We start from the raw sequence: 23,274 nt of genomic DNA, 5'->3' as shown, positions 1-23,274 counted from the left end.
GGAAAGCGAAAGAACCCCACAGTAGGCAGCTGTGATAATCTGTCCACTCCCCCACGCCCCCAAATCCCACAGAGTTCATCCTGGTTTCTCACGGTTAGAGATGACTTAAACCCTGAAATCTTGCTTCCCCTCCAATCATGCTGTACCTGTTTTGCAAAAAGGTGGTTCCTAGATAGTGTAATTTAGATCATGCTCTATGTTCTCACCTGTTCTTTTGTGTAAAACACATGCTTGTACTAATTGTCAGCTTTTTCTGAGGTTTAAATGTATGAAATGTAATCAAATTTTTATTCTATATATTCTGCTAACTCAAGAATTAGTTTATTTAGTATTTATTATGTTATTTCCCTTTCTGCTGATAGTAATGAGTCGGTGAACTGGTCCTACAAGCCTACTGATTTCTAGTAAGTGCCGCCAACTCCCATGAAGAACAGCCTACCAGAGTGTGATCAAGAACAGGAAGGGCACAGATTCATTCTGCACAACAGCCCAAATCCATTTACATTAGCATTATTGTTATTCTTCTTTGATATTTGTATTACAATAGCAACTAAGAAACCCACTCAGGATCACGGTCTCATTGTGCTAGGCCAAACAAATAATAAAAGGCTGTCCTGCCCCCAAACGCTTACAGTCTGAGAGACAGATTCTGCCACCCTTTCTTATGCTGCATAGAACCTTACTTGTGGAGTAAAGTGCGTCTTGGTGTGAGTAAAGTTATAGGACTCCGTCCCGTGATTACAACAGGCTGCAAGAATGAGTGTAATAAACAATCAGAAGGAGGAAGGCCAAGCGAAACAACAAGCATGTGTGTATGCATGTTAACACAGCAGTTTTGAGTCACTTCTTTCCTAACCATCAGATAAAAGGAACAAAAAATGAGGTAAGTGTGAGAGATCTCTGCCATTATCTCAATCTAGCCATTATCGGGTGACATTTTACTGCAGAGATCACAGCAGAAGGAGGTGTGGAGGAAGGATTTTAAGGAGGATATGGCAGCATGTGCTGGGGAATTCTCATGAATGTCTTTTCTCCTTGAATTTATTTCCAAGTTGCAGTGGCAACAGGATGAATATTACTTGTGCTTGTCAATTTACTTAATTTTATATCCCTAACAAAAAAAACCCATTATACCACATATCACTCCCGACTATTTATTTTCATTTATTGCATCAGAGAGAAGGATATTAAACTTGCTGTGTGCAGGGGTTCTATTATCTTAAGTTTCCTTCCAGGACGTTGCAAGTATCATTTTCAGTTTAATAGCACATTTAAATTCTTGACAGGTCCCTGACTCACTGCCAACCTTTCAGCTCTCATCATTTATTTATCAGTTACTATCCTAGTGTCTGAGAATCATGCCCTGGACTGCATGTTTATTCATCTTTGAGTCTATAAAAGACATATGACTTTGCTTTTTGATCAGTATTGTACCATTCTGAAAATAGTCACAAATATAGATTTCAGATTGTAGGAGAGAGAAAGAAAGAAAGAACTAACTAACTAACTTCAGGCCTGACATTGAAATGTATTTAATGTAGCATTTAGCATGTAGTAAGGCACCTAAAGGGATTTTCAAAACATCTAAGCAAGTTAGGCCCTTAACACCCATTGCAATCATGTAAAGCTGCCTAAATACCCTTTGAAAATCTGGCCCTCGGAGCAAAAAAACCAAACCAAACCCCAAACGCCCCATATTAATGCAACATTGCAATGAAGAATGGGACGGCACAAAAGTCAGGCTATGCAAAACTATGGCTCTCAGCGCAGATATAGGCCCCAGTCCTCAGAAGCGCTCAAGGAGAGCAGAGCACAGTTGAGAGCTGTGTGCATAACTTCCTTTGTGCTCCACTGATCACACTGCTGGCTGTGTGCTACACTGCTGCCCCAGAGCAAGCAGGATCTCAGCCATCAGGCTGCTCTAATTGATGCCAGCCTCCAATTGCCCCTGGAGCCACTATGGCAACTGGAGACCACTGAAGCACAGAGAAGCCCTGACCATATCCCCCTTTCCCCAGTCACAGTCTCTATGCTGCAAAAGATGATCCTGTACTGGCTCTATGACTTCAGATGATCCAGCCGACACTGGGATGATCTTCCCAGAGCAGCGCCTGAACGCAGTTGAGGATCAGGGTTATAATTTGCCCCACTGAGTATGAATATGATTACACACCCACGGGAACAGGAACTTCAAATGTCCTAACTTGGGTGCATTTATGCTCTCAGTCTTATTGTTGCCTTTCTGTACCGTTTTACAATGAATTTCCCTAATACTTTGCTCATACACTGATCCAATAGCACTTCTCTGAAGCTGTGCCGCTCAGAGCACTGAGTGGACAATCACACATCAGGTGTGCAGAGGAGACAGTTTGCTAATGCCTATCATTTGGATTTCAAACCAAATTTCTCTGGGCCTGATCCAAAGACCACTAATGCCACAAGAATGTTCCCAATAACTTCAATCTATCTAAAGTACTTACCTGGCACCCATCACTGCAGTATCTGAGTGCCTCACAGATTACAATATATTTATCCTCAAAGTACCCTGTGAGGTAGAGAAGTATTGCTATCCTCACTTACAGATTGGGACCTGAGACACAGAGGGTATGTCTACACTGCAAAGTAAGCCAGAGTTGGAACTCAGGCTCAAGCCTAACCCGCCCCTTCCATCTACACAGGGAATTGATGCTCAGTCTCCCAGTTCCCAGGCTAGCATGCTAGCCCCTGAATCATCCTGCTGTGGGCTTTGAAGAATGCCCTATGCACATAAGGAGCTGGAAGTTTTAAAAAGACGCTTCATAGGGCATATGAACTTGAAATTTGCTGATAGGATGCTCAGCTGCAGCAAACACATTGGGTTCCTTCTAATATCATATGAGTGCCTTAGGATTCAGTTCTGCACTACGTTCAAGCAAAGCTGTATAAGCAGCACAAAGTGAAGCAGATTGGCCAAGTGTTTTCTTGCCAGGAAAGCATTTGCAATACACATGAATACTGTCTTGCCCTGGAGGGGTCTACCTTTTGCACTGTAATAAGACAGAAAGAAACTGAGAGTGTTAATGCACGTAATGAAGTAGCTTTCACCAAAGAAATACAGAGTTCTGCTTTTCACCTTCCTCAGCTCCCGTCCCAAACATCAGTTTGCACCAGTCTGATTTAAAGAGGTGAAAATGGAATGTATGTACCACAGCAGAGAGAAAGAGCTGAGGGTCAAACAATAAACTTTGCATTCACAAAAACATTCTCCTTGCCTGCATGTTCAGTATCACAGACTCCGCAGCACAAGAGCTTAGAGCAGTGGAGGGCCATCTGCGGCTCGTGGCCGCACACGGCCCATCAGGGGAATCCGCTGGCAAGACAGTTTGTTTACATTGACCATCCACAGGCACAGCCACCTGCAGCTCCCAGTGGCCGCGGTTTGCCTTTCCCAGCCAATGGGAGCTGCAGGAAGCCGCCAGCTGCAGGGATGTGCTGTTGAGCCTGATCCACAGCCTGCCACGGGACTGGTTACAAGACTCACTTTATGATCCTGGCTGCAGTCAGTCCCCATGCTGGATTCAGGGGCCAGCAGCATTCCATCCAGGGCTGGTGCAACCATTTAGGGGACCTAGGTGGTCGCCTAGGGCGCTGGGATTTGGGGGGCGCCGTTTTCTTTGGCAGCGGCGGCCTTTGGGGGGCGGCCAGTTTTCACTGGCCGGATCTTCGGCCGCCCCAGTCGCCGCCAGCTTTGAGATGGAGGGAGCTGGGGCAGGGGAGCGTGGGGAGGGCCACCTGCAGCAAGTAAGTGGGGGCGGCACACAGGGGAACTCCCCGCCCCAGCTCACCCCTGCCCCCCCTCCTCCCCGAGCACGCTGTGTCTGCTTCACTTCTCCTGCCTCCCAGGCTTGCGATGCTCGGGGTGCTCGTGCTCAGGGTGCTCGTGCGTAGAGCAGGGATGATCTGGGGCGGGGGGGTGCCTTAGGGCGGAGGGTGGGGAGCTGCCACAAGGGGGGGCGCCTCAGGGTGGAGGGGGAGAGGCACCTCAGGGCAGGGGGGCGCAAGGTGGAAGTTTCGCCTAGGGCGCCAAGCATCCTTGCACCGGCCCTGATTCCATCCCAGCTCACCAGGTCATTATATAGCACAGTAGGCTCTGTGCTGGGCACAGTGCCCAGGACCTGGTCAAAATCATCCTAAAATGGGCATGTTGCTGGAGAGTTGCCCTTGGTGCAATTTTATCCTGGGTCTTTTTTAGCATCTTCATTTGTTCCCTGCACTGATCACCAGTCTAGAAAATCTGCAGAGCTGCCAGCTTTTTAGCTATCTGCTGGTATGCGTGGTCACTCCTTGTGATTTTACTGAAGTCCACCGGTTTACTGGCCTCGCCCCACAGATTCACCAAAAACTGGCTGTGCTCTTGTGACCAGGAAGCAGATCTCTTTGCAAAAAGCTTCTTCTGACCGGTCTCCATTGAGAACCCTGCAGACTCTCAGATAGTGTGCTTGCAGACCAGTGTTCAGCAGACAATGGGTTAACTCTGAGCTGAACTGCTGCCGTTTGCGGGGGTGCTGGAACAATTTGTATAGTGGGGGTGCTGAGAGCCATTTAGCCAAATTGTAAACCCTGTATGTGATGGAAACTACTTCATGCCAGGGGGTGCAACAGCACCCCCAGCACTCCTAGTTCCAGCACCTATGTCCGTTTGCAAAGAGAAGTATGGCTGCCATTTGCAATAGAGTGCAATAGGCTGCACCACAGAATTGTTGGCATAGAGAGAACCAAGAAAGTTGCCCCCAGGAACTCTGGGATACGTCCAGAAAACTTCTGGGACCAGAGTGAAGCCAGGTCTTTGTGCATGCAGGAAAGCAATAGGGCTCTGACCCTACGTCCCAGCTTAACACGGGCTTGGACCTTCCAGGGTCCTTGGAACCTAGGTCTGAGCTTTAGGTTAACACAGTTGATGTGTGGACGCAATGGCGGATAGGCTTGCTCGTGGGGTCAAGCCCTGGCTTACATTGTTGTGTAGACATAACCACAGAGATACTTGTGTGACAAGCAAATGGGAGGAACAAACTGGCAAAGAAGAGGTGGCAGGGACGATGTGAAATGAAAGAAGAACAGATAAGTAGTTAGAGGCAGAGTTAAGCAAGGCTTGGAAGGTTAAGCAGAACAAGAAGCTTGAATCTGATGAAATGGAGAAGAGGTGGCCAGTGGAGGGAGTCAGGCCCTGATTCAGCAAAACACGTAAGCAATTTAGGTTTATTCAGATTGCCATAGACACCCCAGTGCTATTGTACTAGGTGCAGTGCAGACATAACAAAAAGATGGTCCCTCTCCCAAAGAGCTCACAATCTAAGTATAAGACCAGAGATAGCAGGTGGATATAGACAGAGGGAGCACAAAGGAACAACAAAATGATACTGTTCAGTATGAGAAGAGCTGGCACAGCACACTATGGTCACGGCTGCCTGTGCCCTGAATTCAACTGGACATACGTCCCTGCAAAGTGCATAAATGCATTGCTGAACTGGGCCTTCAAAAAGAGAAGCAACATAATCCAACTGGCAAGCAAGGCAGATGGTGTTAGCAGCTGCATTTTGTATGCACTAGATGTTGAGAAAAACAGAGAAGATCAGATTCCCCCATATGCTGTGATCAGCACACCTTGGATAGGAATATTTTGATAAGTTCAGCAGCTGCTGAACTTGACACTAGAAGCATTTGTAGCTAAATATTCCAGGAAGACTGGGGAGCTTAGTTGACTTACAAATTCAGCAGGCTGATAACATACATCATATAGGTAGATGTGTCCTGTTATTATTTTCAATGTAAAATTCTAGAAACATAAATATTGATTCCAGACCATAAGCTCTTCAGGAAAGTGATTGTGTCTTCCTTTGTAGCATGCAGCAATGAGTATATGTTGAGTGTAACAACAATATTATTCAATAGTGTTAGGCAACAGAATTGTTTGTATATAGTGTCTCAGTTTAGTCCTTCCTCCGTGTAAATTCTATGAATGTCAGCTAGACGTGTACTGAGATTCCTTTCACACTGATTTTGAAATTTGCAATGACATGGGACGGCATGTAATTTAAAGTGGCAGTGCACCATGTCCCTGCGTAGCAATTATGTTTTTTTAAAGGGAGCTGCTCTCCTGTTTCAGAGGGAAACAAATATAAAAGAATCTGATATGCCCAATGCTCTGATGCTTGGACTGTGTAGAGATAATGAACCAGAAGGGAAAAAAATCTGTTCTTGAACATTCAACAGCCATAAAGCAGGTGTGATGCCAGTATAATTCCACAAAACAAACTGTGATATGATAGCAAGTTAATTAAAAGCTCTTTAAATACCACAAAACTGCACAAACGGAGACTACAAATTCAAATCTGTTTCTCTTGAGAACATAAGATACCTCTATTAAGACTCAGAGGGATAGCCATGTTAGTCTGGATCTGTAAAAGCAGCAAAGAGTCTTGTGGCACCTTATAGACTAACAGACGTTTTGGAGCATGAGCTTTCGTGGGTGAATACCCACTTCGTCAGATGCATGTAGTGGAAATTTCCAGGGGCAGGTATATATAAGCAAGCAAGCAAGCAAGAAGGCTAGACATAATGAGGTTAGTTCAATCAGGGAGGATAAGGCCCTCTTCTAGCAGCTGGGGTGTGAAAACCAAGGGAGGAGAAACTGGTTTTGTAGTTGGCAAGCCATTCACAGTCTTTGTTTAATCCTGAGCTGATGGTGTCAAATTTGCAGATGAACTGAAGCTCAGCAGTTTCTCTTTGAAGTCTGGTCCTGAAGTTTCTATTGTGTGGCTATCCTGCAGCAGATCTTAAGGTGGCCATCCTGCAGCAGAAAAACTTCAGGACCAGACTTCAAAGAGAAACTGATGAGCTCCAGTTCATCTGCAAATTTGACACCATCAGCTCAGGATTAAACAAAGACTGTGAATGGCTTGCCAACTACAAAACCAGTTCTCCTCCCTTGGTTTTCACACCCCAGTTGCTAGAAGAGGGCCTCATCCTCCCTGATTGAACTAACCTCATTGTGTCTAGCCTTTTTCTTGCTTGCTTATATATACCTGCCCCTGGAAATTTCCACTACATGCATCCGACAAAGTGGGTATTCACCCACGAAAGCTCATGCTCCAAAACGTCTGTTAGTCTATAAGGTGCCACAAGACTCTTTGCTGCTCTATTAAGACTAGCTCACATTCCCTTGCCAGGATTATTAGTGCCTTTTCTGTCACTTTTAGATTCGTTCTGCACGTGAATGTTATAATAGAAAAGTTCCAGCCCTGTGCTTGTCTCCTAAGGGCATGATTCTGCTCCCATTGACTTTGGTGGGAGTACAAATCAGACATGAAGACAGTTAATATTTTCCCAGTGGACTCTGATATACTGACCTGGATCCCTGAAGGTATTAGTGTGTTATTTAAATAATAGTCTGCATACCACAAATAAAAGTTACCGTCCCAAAACAAGGGGATGGTAGAGGATCAGGGAAGCCTTTGCTGAAATGTTGGGTAGCTTGCTAAGGTGAAAGAACATAGGAGGCTAGTGCAGTTCTTACTGTTAATGAAGGATTGTTATAGTAATAGCGCTATGCATGCCCACTATAGTGTCAACCATTTGTGAACTAGTATTCATTTTATCAATGTGCATTTCATCTCTTTTTCACTTTCTAAAATATTCATACATAGAAAAGAATCTGCCTTTCATTTTTTATTTTTTTTCTAAAATGCCAGCCCGGCAAGCCTGATTTAGATACTGCAAATATATGTAACAGTCACAGTTTTTAAAACGCATTAACAGCAGACAGGACCAGATCCTCAGCTGATGTAAGCTGGATTCAATGGAGCTTACAGCCACCAAGGATCAGGCCCACAGAGTCTTGTAATGTTTGTACTATAGACTGACTGGATTCAAAGGAAATCTCTAACAAGTTTGCTTGAGTTATTTGAGCATGTTGCTGAATTTACAGCAAGAGTGAGACAGTGCCTACAATTCATCTGCTAAGGGTAAATCACCATAAACTGTGGATTCAAGAAAGCTTTGCTACCTACAACAGTTCATTTTAATTACCACGTCCCAAAACATGGTACACTGAATGTACTCTTCTGAGGACCGTAGTGGAGGGGGGAAGGAAATCTTTCAGCTGGAAAATGAGTAATTACAGAGCTACCACACAAAATCTCCCAAGATTTACTGGGGAAGTTCAAAGAGGTTTACCATAAATACACTGCATACAATCAACTCAGGGGAGAGGTTCAAACTAACTGGACTGTGCTAAGGAGAAGGACATGGAGACAGGTAAGCACATTTCACTCCCTCTGTTCTTCTGCCCTAAAAACATTCTGAACCTCCTACCACTTCCTGACGTCTCTCTCCTTCCTCTAGATCCAGATCTTTTTCTCCCCATTCCATCCATCCTTCCCTCTTCCTCTCCACTTCCTCTTCCTTGTAATCTTTCCCTCCTATTCTTCCACCTTCGCCCCTTATCTGCCACAGCACTTCCTCTCAGAAAACAAACCTACCCAAAACTCTTGGGATCAAATCCCTTCTATGTTCTGCCCATCTTCTTTCTGCCACCAGTTCATCTCCTTTCTGCCGTACACCATATGCTGGTTCCTCCCCTGACCTCTCTCCAGATAACAAGCTCCATCCCCTGTTGGTTCCCAGCCCAGTAGAACTGGGTGTACGAAACCTCATTGTGTGGTTGAGGGGCCAGGAAGAGTTTCCAGGAGCAGGGGGTTACATGAGTGGGTCTCACTACTCTGTCCAATGGTTCCAAACCACCTCTCCTCCTCACCGCTAGAGGTCCACTCCAGTCCAAAACACCTCCAGTCCAGCCCCCTTCCAAGCTGCACAAAGACACAGAAAGCAGCCACTTCCCACATCCCACCGAGGAACTAGACTATTCAGACATAACTATTAGCTTTATCAGCAATATTATCTGCTGTGCAGATTGTCATATTCACCTAGGTGCTTGTACGGCTAAAAATACCAGCCCCTAATTTTGATCAGAGATGGGAACTGATTGACTGAAATAAGCAGAAGATGGTTTTGTAAGTGATATGCTGCATAATCCCCTGCATTACAATGTAGTACAACTCCAGTCTCTACAGCTGTAGCCCACTGTGCCTGACAGAGCTAAATAATGCATGAAATGCTTAGCTAGAACACTAAGGGCCACTGAGGTCACTGGGAGTCTTTCCAGTTACTTCAATGGGCTTTGTACCAGCTCTTAATAATAAAGAAAGAGAGAAATGAAAAGGCACAGACAAGACAAGCAGAGCTGGTTCAAGCTCCAAATTCCCATTCCATGAGAAATTTTGGAATTTGTTTTCATTCCGATTCAGAACAAAAATATTTTTGAAATTTCTCCTGGAATTGAATTTACAAAAAAAAAAAAATTGGAATTTCAAAATGTTTTGAATTTTATTTTTGAATGTTAACATTCTTTTTATTATTTTATGACACATCAGCAGCAGTAGTAGATAAAATTTATTATTTCTTTTTAAAACTATTAAGGGCAGCTGCTGCTACACTTTGATCTAGAAACAGATAAGATATTTCAATCAGTACTAAGTGGTAACTGTCTCTAATTTTTTTAAAATAGCATATTTCAGCTGTTATATTATGCCTTATTAAGACATGTCAGCAGTACATGTTATGTACTACTACTGACATGCCATGAAATAATGTAAAATAACACAAATAATCAAAATAAAAATAAATAAAATTCAAAATGAAATTTCAACATTTTCCAAAACAAAATTTCTGACAAAATTCTTTCAAAGTCCATCCCCCCAGGAACTTTAGTCAAAATCTACCATTTTTCAGAATATTTCAATTTAAATGAAAGTAGCATTTTTGTCAGGAAAAAAAATGGAGAACAGTTTACAGATCAGAACTGAAAATAGATGCCGAGCTGATTCTAGTTCCATAATAATAATGACAATGAGATGTACATACCATCCCGTTAGTATAAACAGGAGCTCTGATTTCCCCTCAGCATTTGATCCCGCTGAAGAAGACTCTTACAGCCAATTCACTTTTGCTCCCTATCCACTTCTCTGTAGCTGCAGTCTCATCCCCTTGCTCTGCCTCTCCAGTCAGTTCTTTCCTAACCAGTACTGATGCATGCTCATAGCTAATGCTCACCTTCCTGCTTATATCTGGCCCAACGGTGGGAAGAAAGACAACATCTGAGAGGTAGATCACGAGAAGGGGTTTAAAGAATGATTCTAGCATGGAGGAGGTGAGTTTATGTCCAGGGGATTGGAGATTAAAACCCCACTGGCCACAATGCAATTACCGTGCATCACCTCTGCGATGAGGGTTATCTATAAATGACTGAAAGACAGTACAACTTCAAAATGTGATAGTTGTGCCAGCTTTACAGGTCATGTGGCTTGTGTTGGAGGACATCTACAGATAATGATCGGATAGGTCTTTCACATTGTGCCACTCGATTTAGAGCGAGAGAGAGATTTTAGTGTAGACAAACTGTGTCCTGAGACCAGGGAACAAATATAAGCAAACACTGGTGCTGCAGAAGGAACCACCTGCAGTGCAGACCATGGCAAAGATTTGTGAGCAATAAATCAATAACTGGGACAGTGTGACATAATCAGATTGTGTTCTGCAATGTTCCTAAGCTATTTGCAGAGTTTTGACCTACCCACCTGCAGTGCTTTCAATGCCCAGTGTGTGTCAGCAATACAGTCATCTTCCCCAGCTTGTTTAACAGAAACATTACCTTGTTCACACCATCTGCCATGGCTTGCAAAGTTAGTTCTCTAGGTCCATCCACAGTCTTTCCGTTATCAGTTGGCCCCCAGCTGGCACTATATATATCTATGACTTGCGGCATGTGACTGATAGAGGAAGCCTCAATAATGTCTGTCATAAAAGGCTGGTCCAGCATTCGGATACCTGTTGATGTAATCAACATAAATATGAATTATGAATTGCCAAAGACAGGATATAGGCTGATGTATACCTGCAGTTTCAGGCATTACAGCTCACTGGTTATCTTAGTTCCACAATAAGTTTGTATGAAAAGTTCAGACTCCAGTCTGTACAACAGAGCGTTATCATCAAAACATACAGCTATAGCAATGAAGTGGGGGCACAGAAAGGAGCGAGTGGTTTATTAGTGATTCTACTAATGAACTTTGCAGTTATACAGCACCTTTCATCAGTGCCGGCTCTACTGTTTTCACCGCCCCAAGCAGCACGCCAAATTGCCGCTGCTGATGGTGGAGGCAGTCCGTGTGCCGTTAGGGCGGCACGCGTGTTTCTGTGGCGGTGGCAATTTGGTGTCAGCTTCCGTCTTCAGCCGGAAGACACAAGCTGCGCCTCCGGGGACAACTGAACATAGAAGCTGCCGCCATGGGCGCCAACTTATATGGGCTCTTGGAGCTAAAGCCCCAGGAATATTCATAATCAGGGGCTCTGCTCCACCAATATTTGGAGCTAGATTTTTCCCCCTCCCCGGAGCTTCCCTGCCTGAATGTAAAGAGAGCGCACAGCGCGTCTCTCTCTCCTTTGCTGCTGCTGCCGTAGCCTAAGGGCTGCAGCATTAGCATAAGAGGAATGCTAACTGCTGCTGAAGCACTCAGGAGGGGGAGGGGAGTGGAGGGGGCCTCCCCTCCCCTCTCCTGCCCCTACCTGGAGGAGACACAAACGGGCCAGGAGACAGACATCACTCACCTTAGCAGCTGTTGGGGCTTCCGTGAGTGTTTGACCCTATGATTTTTTATTATGTTTGAGTGTTTGACCCTATGATTCCCCCCCTGCCCCAGCCCCAGTCCCAGCCCCTACTCCTACCCCCAGTGAGGCACAGCAGGCTGCACAGGGGAGGCAGGAAGCCACATGTGAAGGCAATGCCCCCTCCCCCAGCACCCACCAACCCACCCGCCACAGGAGGGATGGGAGAGGGAGGCTTCCTAGACCTGAGCAGCTGGGGCTTGGGTGAATTTTATGACACCCTGCTCCCCCATCCCATAGCCAGCCACCACCCTGCCTACCCCACTTCTGCCCCATGCTGGGCAAGGGGCAGCCCCATCCACAGTGAAGTTATGGTGAGGGGCAGCAACATGGAAGGCCACCTGTGCCCCCCCCCCCAGTACCCATCATAGGGGAGGGGAGTGAGCTTTCTGGACCTGAGAGGGGCCCTAGGAGCATGTGCAGAGTGTGTGTGCCGTGGGGGGCAGGAGGGGTCCCTCCCCTGGAGCTTGCTGCTGCCAGTGGTGGTGATGGGGAGTCCTCTCTGGCCCTAGCCCTGGGGCAGCCTGTCTGCACCCCAAGTTCCTCATCCTCAGCCCTGCCTCACCCCAAAGCCTGCACACCCAGCACCGAGTACGCTCCTGCACTGTGAACCCCTCATCCCCAGCCCCACCCCAGAACCCTCACCTGAGGGGAAAAACATGCAACTTAAATTTGGTGGTCAGTTTGGAGTATCATTGTATTTAGCACAATATTTGATTATTTTACACCCTTCAAAGTATGTAACTGGTCATATACAGGTGTTTTCTCTGAATACTGTCTGTGTGCCTCAGTTTCCCCAATGCATTTCTTAAGGCTCTAGATGGTGGGATAAGGGGGTGTGATTGTTGTAAAGCCCTAGATGGCCAGTGTGATGCTGTCTGCACAGAGAATGGCTGACACCCTGTCTCCAGGCAACTGATGGCCTGGGCCACTCTCCTGCAAGGTGCCAACTGAAGGTGTTTGGAGTATCATTGTATTTAGCACAATATTTGATTATTTTACACCCTTCAAAGTATGTAACTGGTCGTATACAGGTGTTTTCTCTGAATACTGTCTGTGTGCCTCAGTTTCCCCAATGCATTTCTTAAGGCTCTAGATGGTGGGATAAGGGGGTGTGATTGTTGTAAAGCCCTAGAGGGCCAGTGTGATGCTGTCTGCACAGAGAATGGCTGCAACCCTGCCTCCAGGCAACTGATGGCCTGGGCCACTCTCCTGCAAGGTGCCAACTGAAGGTGTTGGAGAACAAAGAGATCAGGTGGCCTCCTAATGCCTGGAAAAGAGACAAAGGCCAGAGGATGGAGTGTCAGTGCCTGTGCAGACTTCCGGGAAGCGCATGGTGTGGAAGGGGATGCTGGGATGCTTTGGAACAACTCCATACAAAGCCAGTCAGGACTCTGGGGGAGCCTCCTCTCTGAGCATACTGTCTCCAGGGCAAGAAGCTTAGACCTTCCTGGGTCTGACCTCGGAGCATTCAGCATGCCCTTCCACACTGTGCACTTTCCACAGCGAGTGTGCCCAAGCAGGTCCTGGGGCAACCAGAGGTCCCTGCACCCCAACTCCGCAGACAGATGTGACTCTCAGCCAGCCGGTAAAACAGAAGGTTTATTAGATGACAGGGATACAGTCTAAAACAGAGCTTGTAGGTACAGAAAACAGGACCCCTCAGTCAGGTCCATCTTGGGGGGTGGGGAGCCCAGACCCAAGTTCTGGGCCTCTCCCGATTTCCCCAGCCAGCTCCAAACTGACACTCCCCCATCTGGCCTTTGTGTCTCTTCCGGACAAGGAGGCCACCTGATCTCTTTGTCCCCAACACTGTCAGTTGGCTCTTTGCAGGGGAAACTGAGGCACCCACACAGTATTCAGAGAAAACATTAAGAACATTCCCACTTTGTCACAACAGGTGCAACAAAATTTAATACCGTATATTGAAGCAGGCAAGTGCTGCTTCTGACTTTCCACTTTTAATTGACCCTTGTAATCTTGTGGTGCTGATGCATTGTAGCTTCATTTTATATCAGCTTACAGGGTGAGAGCGGGGGGGAGGGGGACTACCATTTTGGGCCCCACCAAAAATTATACGAACCTGCCGCCTATGGCTGCCGCCGAATTGCCGCCACCGCGGAAACGCTCGTGCTGCCCTAATGGCGCACGGACTGCCCCCGCCATCTGCAGCAGCAATTCGGCGCACTGCTTGGGGGCAAAAATACAGGGACTGCCGCCCCTTGCAGATCGCCGCCCCAAGCACCTGCTTGGAATGCTGGTGCCTGGAGCCAACCCTGCCTTTCATCCAAGTGTTACCAAACACATTAAGAAACAATTAAGCTTCACACACTTTGTAAGGAAAGAGTAATTACACATGTTTCAGGGGAAGTTGAGACAGAAATCGTGTGATCTGACCAAGATCACACAGAAAATCAGTGGAAAATTCAAGACTAGAGCACAAAACTCTTACACTGTACTCTCCCTAAATCACATTCAATTACGTTATATACTTCATTCATCTCCCAACAGGCTTTCCCTTGTCTTTCTCCACAATATGGGATAGTGTTTATAATCAGAAAGGAGAGGGACATCTACAAATGTCTTATATGGAAATAATGCCATCTGTACCTTTGTATACATGGACAGTAGGGAAATATGATTATTGTACTGAATTTTTTTTAATAACTTCCAGTATAGGCTGATTTAATTTGTCTCTGAATTCCAGCTCCAACCAAGCCAAAGAGTATGATGATTTGAGCAACGCAAGCCTTTTTGGGGACAACACTAAATCATGATTCATTATAAACCCAAACACAGGCCAGGCTGAGGATTAGCGACCTTTCATTGAGTCTTGCCTGAGACTAGAGTAACCTGGAATGGTTTAAAGTAAACTCATTCCATGTATGGCTTTGGGTGGGAACTCATTAGTTTTCAGTGTTTTAAACTAGGAATGGACTGGAACAACAACAACAAAAACATACAGCTGGGTGGGAAACAGATTTCCTGTCCCTCAAAATATTCTGAACCAGGCAGTAAAGTTGAAATCTTGAAAACCTTGAAAGAATTGGTTGAGGTCAATCAAAACTTTTCATTTCCATAATTGTGAAATGTTTCATTTTGATTTTGACCATTTAAAAAAATATATAATTAGCTTAATTTTTTTAACAAATAGTTGTTTTGAACTGGAAAACTGGATTTTTTCATGTTTTAAATGCTGACGTGAACATTTTGACAAATTTAAAACTTATTTTTTCAAAAATGTTTCAAGTTGAACAATTTTGTTTTCAACAAATTGGCATTCTCTGAAACTCAGGGTGTGAGATCCCTGAAAGAAGCAAAGGCTGGCGTGAATGTCTGTGAACTGAAACTGCTGAATTTCACAGACAATGACAAGAGAGTCAGAGACAGAGCTAAAATGTGAGTCAAGTCATCAGATTTGACTTCAGTACAAACAAGTGGGATTAAAGGGAAAAAAGTTAGCGGCCAGATCCTCAGCTGGCTGTGACGTCCTACGCCACTTTACACCTGTTGAGGATGGGACCCAGAGACATGTCGTAAACATGTCAGCTTCCTCCAGAGGTTTGATGGATTTACTGATTTCCACTGGCCCCTGGGTGGTGCTATAGACCTCAGTAATAAACCAGAGCCTTTCTCAGTTTAGAAACATGAGATGTTGTTTGCCTTAAAATAAATGTACCTCAATGTGGAATTTTGTTAGGAAATTGACAAGTGTGGTAGCTTGTTACAGCTTCTGCAGGACATTAGTACAGCCCAAGGGCTTTGCTATATAGCTTATAAATACCTGACTTGAAGTTAGAGAGTTGCATTAATAGTAGAGTATCAGAGGGGTAGCCGTGTTAGTCTGGTTCTGTAGAAGCAGCAAAGAATCCTGTGGCACCTTATAGACTAACAGACGTTTTGCAGCATTAGCTTTCGTGGGTGAATACCCACTTCTTCGGATTCACTTGCATCCGAAGAAGTGTGTATTCACCCACGAAAGCTCATGCTGCAAAACATCTGTTAGTCTATAAGGTGCCACAGGATTCTTTGCTGCTTCCATTAATAGTAGAGATAGCCCTGAACCAAAACCCCAGAACCGAATGGATGCAAATGTGGGTGTTCAATATCAGAATATAAATGCTGTGTTCCATGCCCTTCTCTGATCAATGTGTGTAATTACTGAACAATGGTGACAATGGTCCCTTCTCAATGCAACGCTACATATCAATTTGAACTTCATGTCTCGCTGACTGCAGAAACTAGAACAATAACACTACTCCTCCCCTTCAGATTTTGAAGGGAAGGGCTGGCATTGCAGTGGAGACAGGCTAGAACAACCTGAAGTCATGAAGACCTGTGCACTTTAATAAGTAACTGACTGAAAGGAAGCAGGAAGTAACAGATATCTCATGACAAACCCTGTTCTTACAAGATTTTCAACTCAATTTATACAGATCCAAGAAGTCTAGCTGCTATTGTGTATTTTCCCATGCACATGCACACACCCACATCTACACCCTCACCACCCCCACCCCTTTTTGGGGTGCAGATCTAAACCAGACTCATCATCCAAACCCTTTAAAGTTCATTCATTGCAAGTAAAGAGTCAGAAGTTGAAATAGCACTTTGTACATGTTAGCTGATTTTTGTTTTTTGAGCTTAAGTTTCCTTAACAAATAATACTATTTCAATTAGTTTTGTAGATCATGATTTGTAGTGATAATTTGCTTGGCATAGGAACACAGGAACTGCCAGACTGGGTTCAGGCCAGTGGTCCATCTAGGGCCACAGGGGGTAACACCCTCTACAGACTGTGATTTCTAAAGCACATGAATGTGTTGTGCATTAATCGGTCTGTAGACTCTGCTGGCATGCACTAAAGATTCGCTAGAGCTCTTTAATGTGGTCCTGTTTCAAATAGCACTCCATGAAAGTGAACCAGGAGGGTTTACACAGTCCAATTAATGCATAATAGGTTAGTGCACTTTAGAAATCACACCCCCATAGAGTGCATTACCCCACCATGTCAACAAGCACCAAGTCCTGAATCTTGGTACCAAGAGCGACTGATAACCATTGCTTCACAAATCTTTGCAAAAAATCCTGCATTAGACAACTTGCCCACAGAAAGTTCCTTTTTAAGTCTCATTAGTCAGAAGTGATTAATTCCTGAAACACGAGTGTTTATATCCTTTCCCTAACTCCTGGCTTTTTATTTGTTTGAAGGGGTTTTTTTGGTTCTATGAATTTCCTTGGGGTTTTCCTAGTCAGGACAGAGTTTTGTACCATTTTGAGTGGCAGATAAAAAACAATACTCCCTGTGAGAGTGTCACTCTGAGCCAATCATAAAACAATAGAACTGTCTTAGCTTAATTGTTTAGTAGAAATTGCTTTGCCATTCCATCACGGAGATTTTGCTTCTGGGCATGTGCCCGATTTGGGAAGCTTATTGTTTTATGGATCTGGATGTGGTGATCATTCAGATATAACAACAAAAAGGGAGGCCAGCTAAACCGTCAGAACAGAAATCACTGTGCATGCACTCCAGGACCCAAACTGTCAGCTGGGGTCAACAACCATCAACGTTAATGGCGCTACATTGATTTACACCAGCTGAGTATCTGGCCCCATGCAAACCTAGAGATAAGTTCAGTGTAATGGAGTGGATTTTTCTGAGATGGACAACTGACAGGAAAAAAATCTGAGGCAGCTCATCTCTGCATCATATTAAGTACAACTACAAGTATATGTCTTCTGCTGCACATTTAGATTTGTTTCAGATGAGACCTACAACAGTACACAAAAGGAGAAATAAGTTAGCTCATATTGAAATCAGTATGAAAACAGGACTTGAAATGAGAATGAGCAGAAGGAATGCCATTCCCCTTGTTAAATAATTAAGTATATTACCAATATAGGAGAGTGCAAAAAGAGAGAAGGGGAGATGTTAAATGTTTAGCACTTAAAACTTCTAAGACAGAAGTACAAATTCTGGACCAAATCCTGCAGTCCTTACCTGGGCAAGGCTCCCATGATCTACAGTGGGAGCCTCACCCAAGGAAAATCTGAGCAAGGAGAACTGGATTGGGGTTTCTCACTGTATTGGTGTCATACCTGCCACCTTTGAGTTGTATGCCACGCCAACTCCACAGATGTTATTGTTTGCTGCAGCCGACACTTCCCCTGCACACCTGGTTCCATGACTGCACAGATGAATAAAGAGAGACCATGTAAATCACTGCTCCTGATCAACATCATTACCCAGTTTGCACATACAGTATCACACACCATTAAGATCAGGCTGGATCGGGCCATTTGGTTAATCAAGACTGGTATCTTTCCTCTTGTCCCAGTTAACACCAGACGCTCCAGAAAAAAGCAAAACTCCATTGCTGCACTTAGAAAAATGCACAGTGCTGTATGTGGAGTAACCAGTTTACCCTCAAAAGCCTGAACAATGTTTATTTTAATACTAGCACGCATAATTATGCTCTATTTAGTTGTAAAGTTATTCAGCCCTTTTTAGAATCCAATTTTTCAAGCAGGCTCTATCTTGTTGGACAGTAGAAATAGCATTGGAAAGAGTGGTCTAATAATAATACTAATAGTTAGCACTTCAACAGTGTAGAGTAATAGTACTTAGCACATTTATTATTTATTTTGCATGTTATGGTAGCACCTAAAGGCCCCCACGGATCAGGGCCCCATTGTGCTAGGCGCTGTACAAACGCACAGCAAACTGACTGCCCCTGACCTGAAGAGCTCACAATCTAAAGAGGCAGCAGATGGATGCAACACACAGATGGGGGAGCATGTGACAATGCAGGTCAGCATGTCAGGCAGCAGTCACGACACACCAGCTGCAAAAGCATTGCCAAGTGAGGCAGGGTGCTGTGTGTGTCTCATCCTTCTTTAGTGGCTAGTCCACAGAGAAGATACCAACCCAGTCCTGCTGGTAGCTAATAAAGTGATTTCTTTAAGCTCATGTAGGACAAGTCTGTGCTTTGGCACTGAAGGCCCCAGGTTCAAAATCAGCCCGTTGTGCTTCAATCATATTCTTCATCTTTAAAGTGTTTTACAATCCGTAACAAATTAATGCTGAAAATATGTGCCAAGTTAGGCTTGGAGACCTAAGCGGGGAGGGAGGGAGGGAGGGCATCTGGTTTTCCTCTCCAATAAAATAAATATATGATTGTTTACTGTTTACCTTGTTTTAGCAGATGGGATATTTTCTACACCTAAATTATATTACCCTCTATGCATATATATTGTGGTATCTCTGTAGTATCCTGGTGGCTCACAACATTAGCGTTACCATATTACAAAGGTCACATACACTCCTATGCTCTATACACTGCGGCAGCTGGATTATTTTGTTTTATTTCTTTTTTTAAATTCAGCCACTATCTTCTTTCTCTCTCCCTCAAAATGCAGGTTGAAAAGGCTGGTACAGAGGTGTGAGAAATCTTGGGACCATGTATTCTTTTTCATGTAATATTTCCTAGCTTATGTTTTTAGAGACACATCTATTGTAGGAAAATGACTGGTTTCCAAATATCCCACCATCGTGAAAATCTTATGCTTGTTTCAGGACCCTTTTCTGAAGGCTCTTTGGGCAGGGAAAAGACTGAAATATGTTTCTTGTACATGTGCTGGATAACTTTCATTCAATAACTCAGAAGGTTTTCCTTGACTGTCCTTGTTAAAAGAACTGTGAAAAAGGTACAGCGCGGCTGGCATTCATTATCTAGTCACCTGTAGGATATAGGGTGTGACACTGCTCCCAGACTGCTCCCGTCACACAAGGAAGCTGCAATGTTCAAAATTTTTCTAAAAATGCCAGGTCACCCCCACCCCCAGATTTCTCCCCTGGTTGTAGGAAGCTCTGCAGATTTCCTCCCCACCACCACCTCCACTTCCTGCATCCATCACTGTTCAGCTGCAGGGAGGAGAGATCCCTGTACAGGGAGCTGCTCTACCATCTGTCCAACCCCAGTGCATCCAGACCCCCTCATGCCCAGGCCCTCCCAGTGAGCCCCCGCCCCCTCCACCTGGACCACCCCGACAAGCCACCCGCACCCGGATCCCAACCCTACTGATCCCCAACCAGCTGCACATGGATCCCAACCCCATTGATCCCCACTCCCCCAGCATCTGGACCCCCCCACTGAGCTCCCCCACTCCCAGACCCCCTGCTGAGCCCCAACCACCTTCACCTGGACCCCCCTGCAGTGTTCCGTTACTGTTGCACCCAGAACCCCCTCAACAAGCTCCTGTGCATCCAGATTCCCCCTGCACCCATATCCCCCACTGAGCCGCCCGCACCCATACAGAGCCCTCTCAACCCACACCTGGATTCCCCCCACACCGAGCCCCTCCACACTTGGATCCTGCATTGCTGAGCCTGCCTGGCCACACCTGGTGCACCTGGCATGGAGGGGCAGGGTTATGTGGTGTTTCTAGGGCAAGCCCGGTCCTTGCGCTGTGTCAGGGTTGGGTGCAGCCTCACGGCTGAGTCCGTGTCCCAGGAAGGGGGAGCTGCACAGTGATCTCTCACCTCTGTGCAGCTGGTGGCCTGCGCTCCCCAGTGCCATGCTGGAGCCTCCACATTTATTTGACAAATAAAATTTGCAGAATTTTATATTGTGCGCAAAAATTAATGTTTTGGTGCAGAATGCCCTCAGGAGTAGTTAATGCAATAGAAAAGGCTGCTGCATCTGTTTATACAAATCCCCAATTATCCATTATGTTGTTCTCATTATATCGACTGAAAAAATGAGAGGGATCACTGCAGGTGTGGCCTTTAATAAACAGAGGTGAAGGGTAATTGTAACTCTGACCAACAAGTTCTTCAGAAGTACTGAATATGTTTGACAAACTAATATCTGGGAGAGGGGGAGGGAACGTGGAGAATATAAAGTGTTAATATTTATAGGGCCGCCTAAGTAGAAATAAGCTGTCTCATAACGATTTATCTATATTACAGTAGCACTTAAAGGCCCCGCCTGAGAAGGAGCCCCATTATATTAGAGCTAAGCAAAAAAATTAGCCAAAACTTTTTTTTGGGGGGGTGAAAAATGCAGATTTGGAAACCCAAAACATTTTGCAAATTTATAATCAGTTTTGCTGAATGATTCATGTAAAAAAAATCCAAAAATGTTGAAATGTTCTGTCGCAACATTTTTGAAATGAAAGATTCTGATTTTTTGTTTTGCAACAACCTTTTGTTTCAAAATGTCCTTCAAATTGATTTAATGTGTTTGAAAGTGCCGAAAAAGACTCAAAATCAAAATGAAACGTTTCATTTGGTCAAACAAATCGTTTATTTCTACCTAAAATGATTTTTTTACTTTTCAAGTCACCAAATTTTTTGAAGGTTTTCATTTTTGGTTTGACCTGAAATGAATCCCAACCCCATCCAATATTTTGGAAGCGCCAGCAAATTGAAAAAAAGCTAATATTTGCACAGCTCCTCTGTATAATACACATAGCAAGAGCCCCTCAAGCGCTCACCTTCAGAACAGGGAGAGAAATAGAGAGGTGACTTGAACAGCATCAAGCAGTAGGTTAGGGACAGAACCCAAGATCTCCTAAATTCCTGGCAAGTGCCCTACACACTGAGCCACACAGCACCACAGACACCCATCCCTCTGGGCCTTAGTGCAGGGTGTAACATCGACCATAAGTTGGGGCCCTCCCAAATTCCCATTCCTCACTATGCTACTGTTTCAGAGACCACTGTTTATTAGAATTAAGGTGACAGATTTTTGGCTGTCTTAAATAGCATGAGTTAGAAGAGGTATCTGTGTTTACAAGCAAAGCAGCTGTGGTTAATGTCATACTCTGAGCATGAACACCTCTCCCTGAGTCTTTTAAAAATCTAATGACATTTTGCACATGCAGCTGCCTGCTAACAAAAGCAGGTTCCTGTTTTTTTTTTTAATTCTCCATTTCCTGTTACAGAAATCACTTAAATTGCTCAGAGAAATATTTTCTTTACGTAAAAAATGATATTTCACTTTGCAGTTCCTTCTTGCATGCATTTAAGTCATTTACCTTATCACTGACTGCAAGAGGAGCAAAATTGGACCCTTATAGTCCATTCTTTGAAAAGCTAACCCTGTACAACTCTTACACCAGCTAAGGATCTGCCCCTAAAATTTACCAAATGCCACCCATCTGCAACAATGAGTGGGGGAAATTGATGGGGCCAGCGGTGAAAGGGGGACTGTCTCAGCAGCAAGGGAGGGACACACTCACCAAGGCACAATAAGTAGCTTCTCCCCCTGGGAGTCTGTCACCCACTGGCCAGCTGGGAGACAAGGGTGCTCATTGGCTAGCGTTCCCCAGTTCCCAGAAGAGGCCATGTGGAGCCTCTTTTGGCTGGTCCAGCAGGGAAGGGGTTACTCACTGCCTCCTACTTGCATCTCATGGGTGGGTAGGCTCCATGTCAGGGGCTGCAGCTCCTGTCCCAGGCTTGGAGCAGAGGGAGCCCAGCTGGGGGGTGGGGAGGGAGGTGGAGAGAATTAAGCAATGAGGAAAGGGGATGAGGGAGAAGAGCAAGTGTGGGGGGACGGGACCCTTGAGGAAACGGGCAGAGCAGGGGCGGGATCTTGAGAGAAGAGGCAGAGCCTCTGGGGGAAGAGGCAGAGCAGGGTGCAGGATTTGCGGGACTGGAGATCAGTCGAGGACCAATGTGCTTGCCACAGGTACAGGAGGAGAGTCACAGGACGAGGGGAGCAGCTGGGCAGGAGCTGAGACCTCTGCGGGAATAGTTCATTTTGCAGATAGTGGTGAGTCAAAAGAGGGTGTCCTTCCTGGTTAGGATCCAGAACCCCTTCTACAGGAGGTGCAAGCAATGGATTCAGGGTCTGAGGTTGAGAATAGTGAGGGTCCAAGCCTCAGAGGTGGACAGAGATGATGAGGAGCGGCTGAGTGACCCTGGACCTGCGCCTCACACCCATAATCTGCCAAGAGCTCTTCAGGCATCCTCAGGATGCAGCGGTGGAGTTTGTCAGCAGCCTTCAGGCACGGAAGGAGGGAATTGCCAATCTCAGCGCAGTGGGGCAAAATGGCAACCCAGGTCCCTCCTCCCTCAGACATCCAGCCCTGGATGTGGGCTGACCTGGCAAAATCATTGGTATCGGTGGCCCATAGGTTGGCAGCCTCCCTGATGAGAGTGGGCCCCTCTCAGATGAGGGGGTAGTACTGTCAAAGGTTTGGGGGGACTGGTACCCCCACAAAGGAATATGGAGCAATTAAGAAGGGACTCCCCTGTTTCCAGGTGGCATCATTCTGAATGAACAAATGCAGGAGACATGACAGCTGATGACCCTAGATCTTATGTGAGATCCACTGTCCACTTGAGAATCATCTGCTTAAAGGGGTTTAAAAAAAAAGATTTGGAAAGAGGAATTTGTGGATTTATCTATCTTGCTGTTCAGGACAGAGGAAGGGAGCACAAAGCATGAAAATGAGAAGGACAAATCCTCCAGGCCTATGGTGCCTCAAACTCTTGAGAACTGGTGCACAGCC

The 23,274-nt window shown here is 45.3% G+C and overlaps 1 protein-coding gene across 1 annotated transcript in view; it reads right to left on the bottom strand.

Annotated features, from left to right (window-relative positions):
* PCSK2 (proprotein convertase subtilisin/kexin type 2) overlaps positions 1-23,274 on the bottom strand; it is a 192,573-nt gene that overhangs the window by 25,227 nt on the left and 144,072 nt on the right. Inside the window, exons 7-8 of the mRNA XM_045011505.1 lie at positions 17,854-17,942; positions 10,745-10,920 (exon numbers count right to left, since the gene is read on the bottom strand). Coding sequence (XP_044867440.1) covers positions 10,745-10,920; positions 17,854-17,942 — 265 coding nt within the window. The remainder of the gene's footprint in view (positions 1-10,744; positions 10,921-17,853; positions 17,943-23,274) is intronic.

Source organism: Mauremys mutica, chromosome 3, assembly GCF_020497125.1.
Source record: "Mauremys mutica isolate MM-2020 ecotype Southern chromosome 3, ASM2049712v1, whole genome shotgun sequence".
NCBI lineage: Eukaryota > Metazoa > Chordata > Testudines > Geoemydidae > Mauremys > Mauremys mutica.
This window is presented reverse-complemented; position numbering and strand designations above follow the sequence as displayed.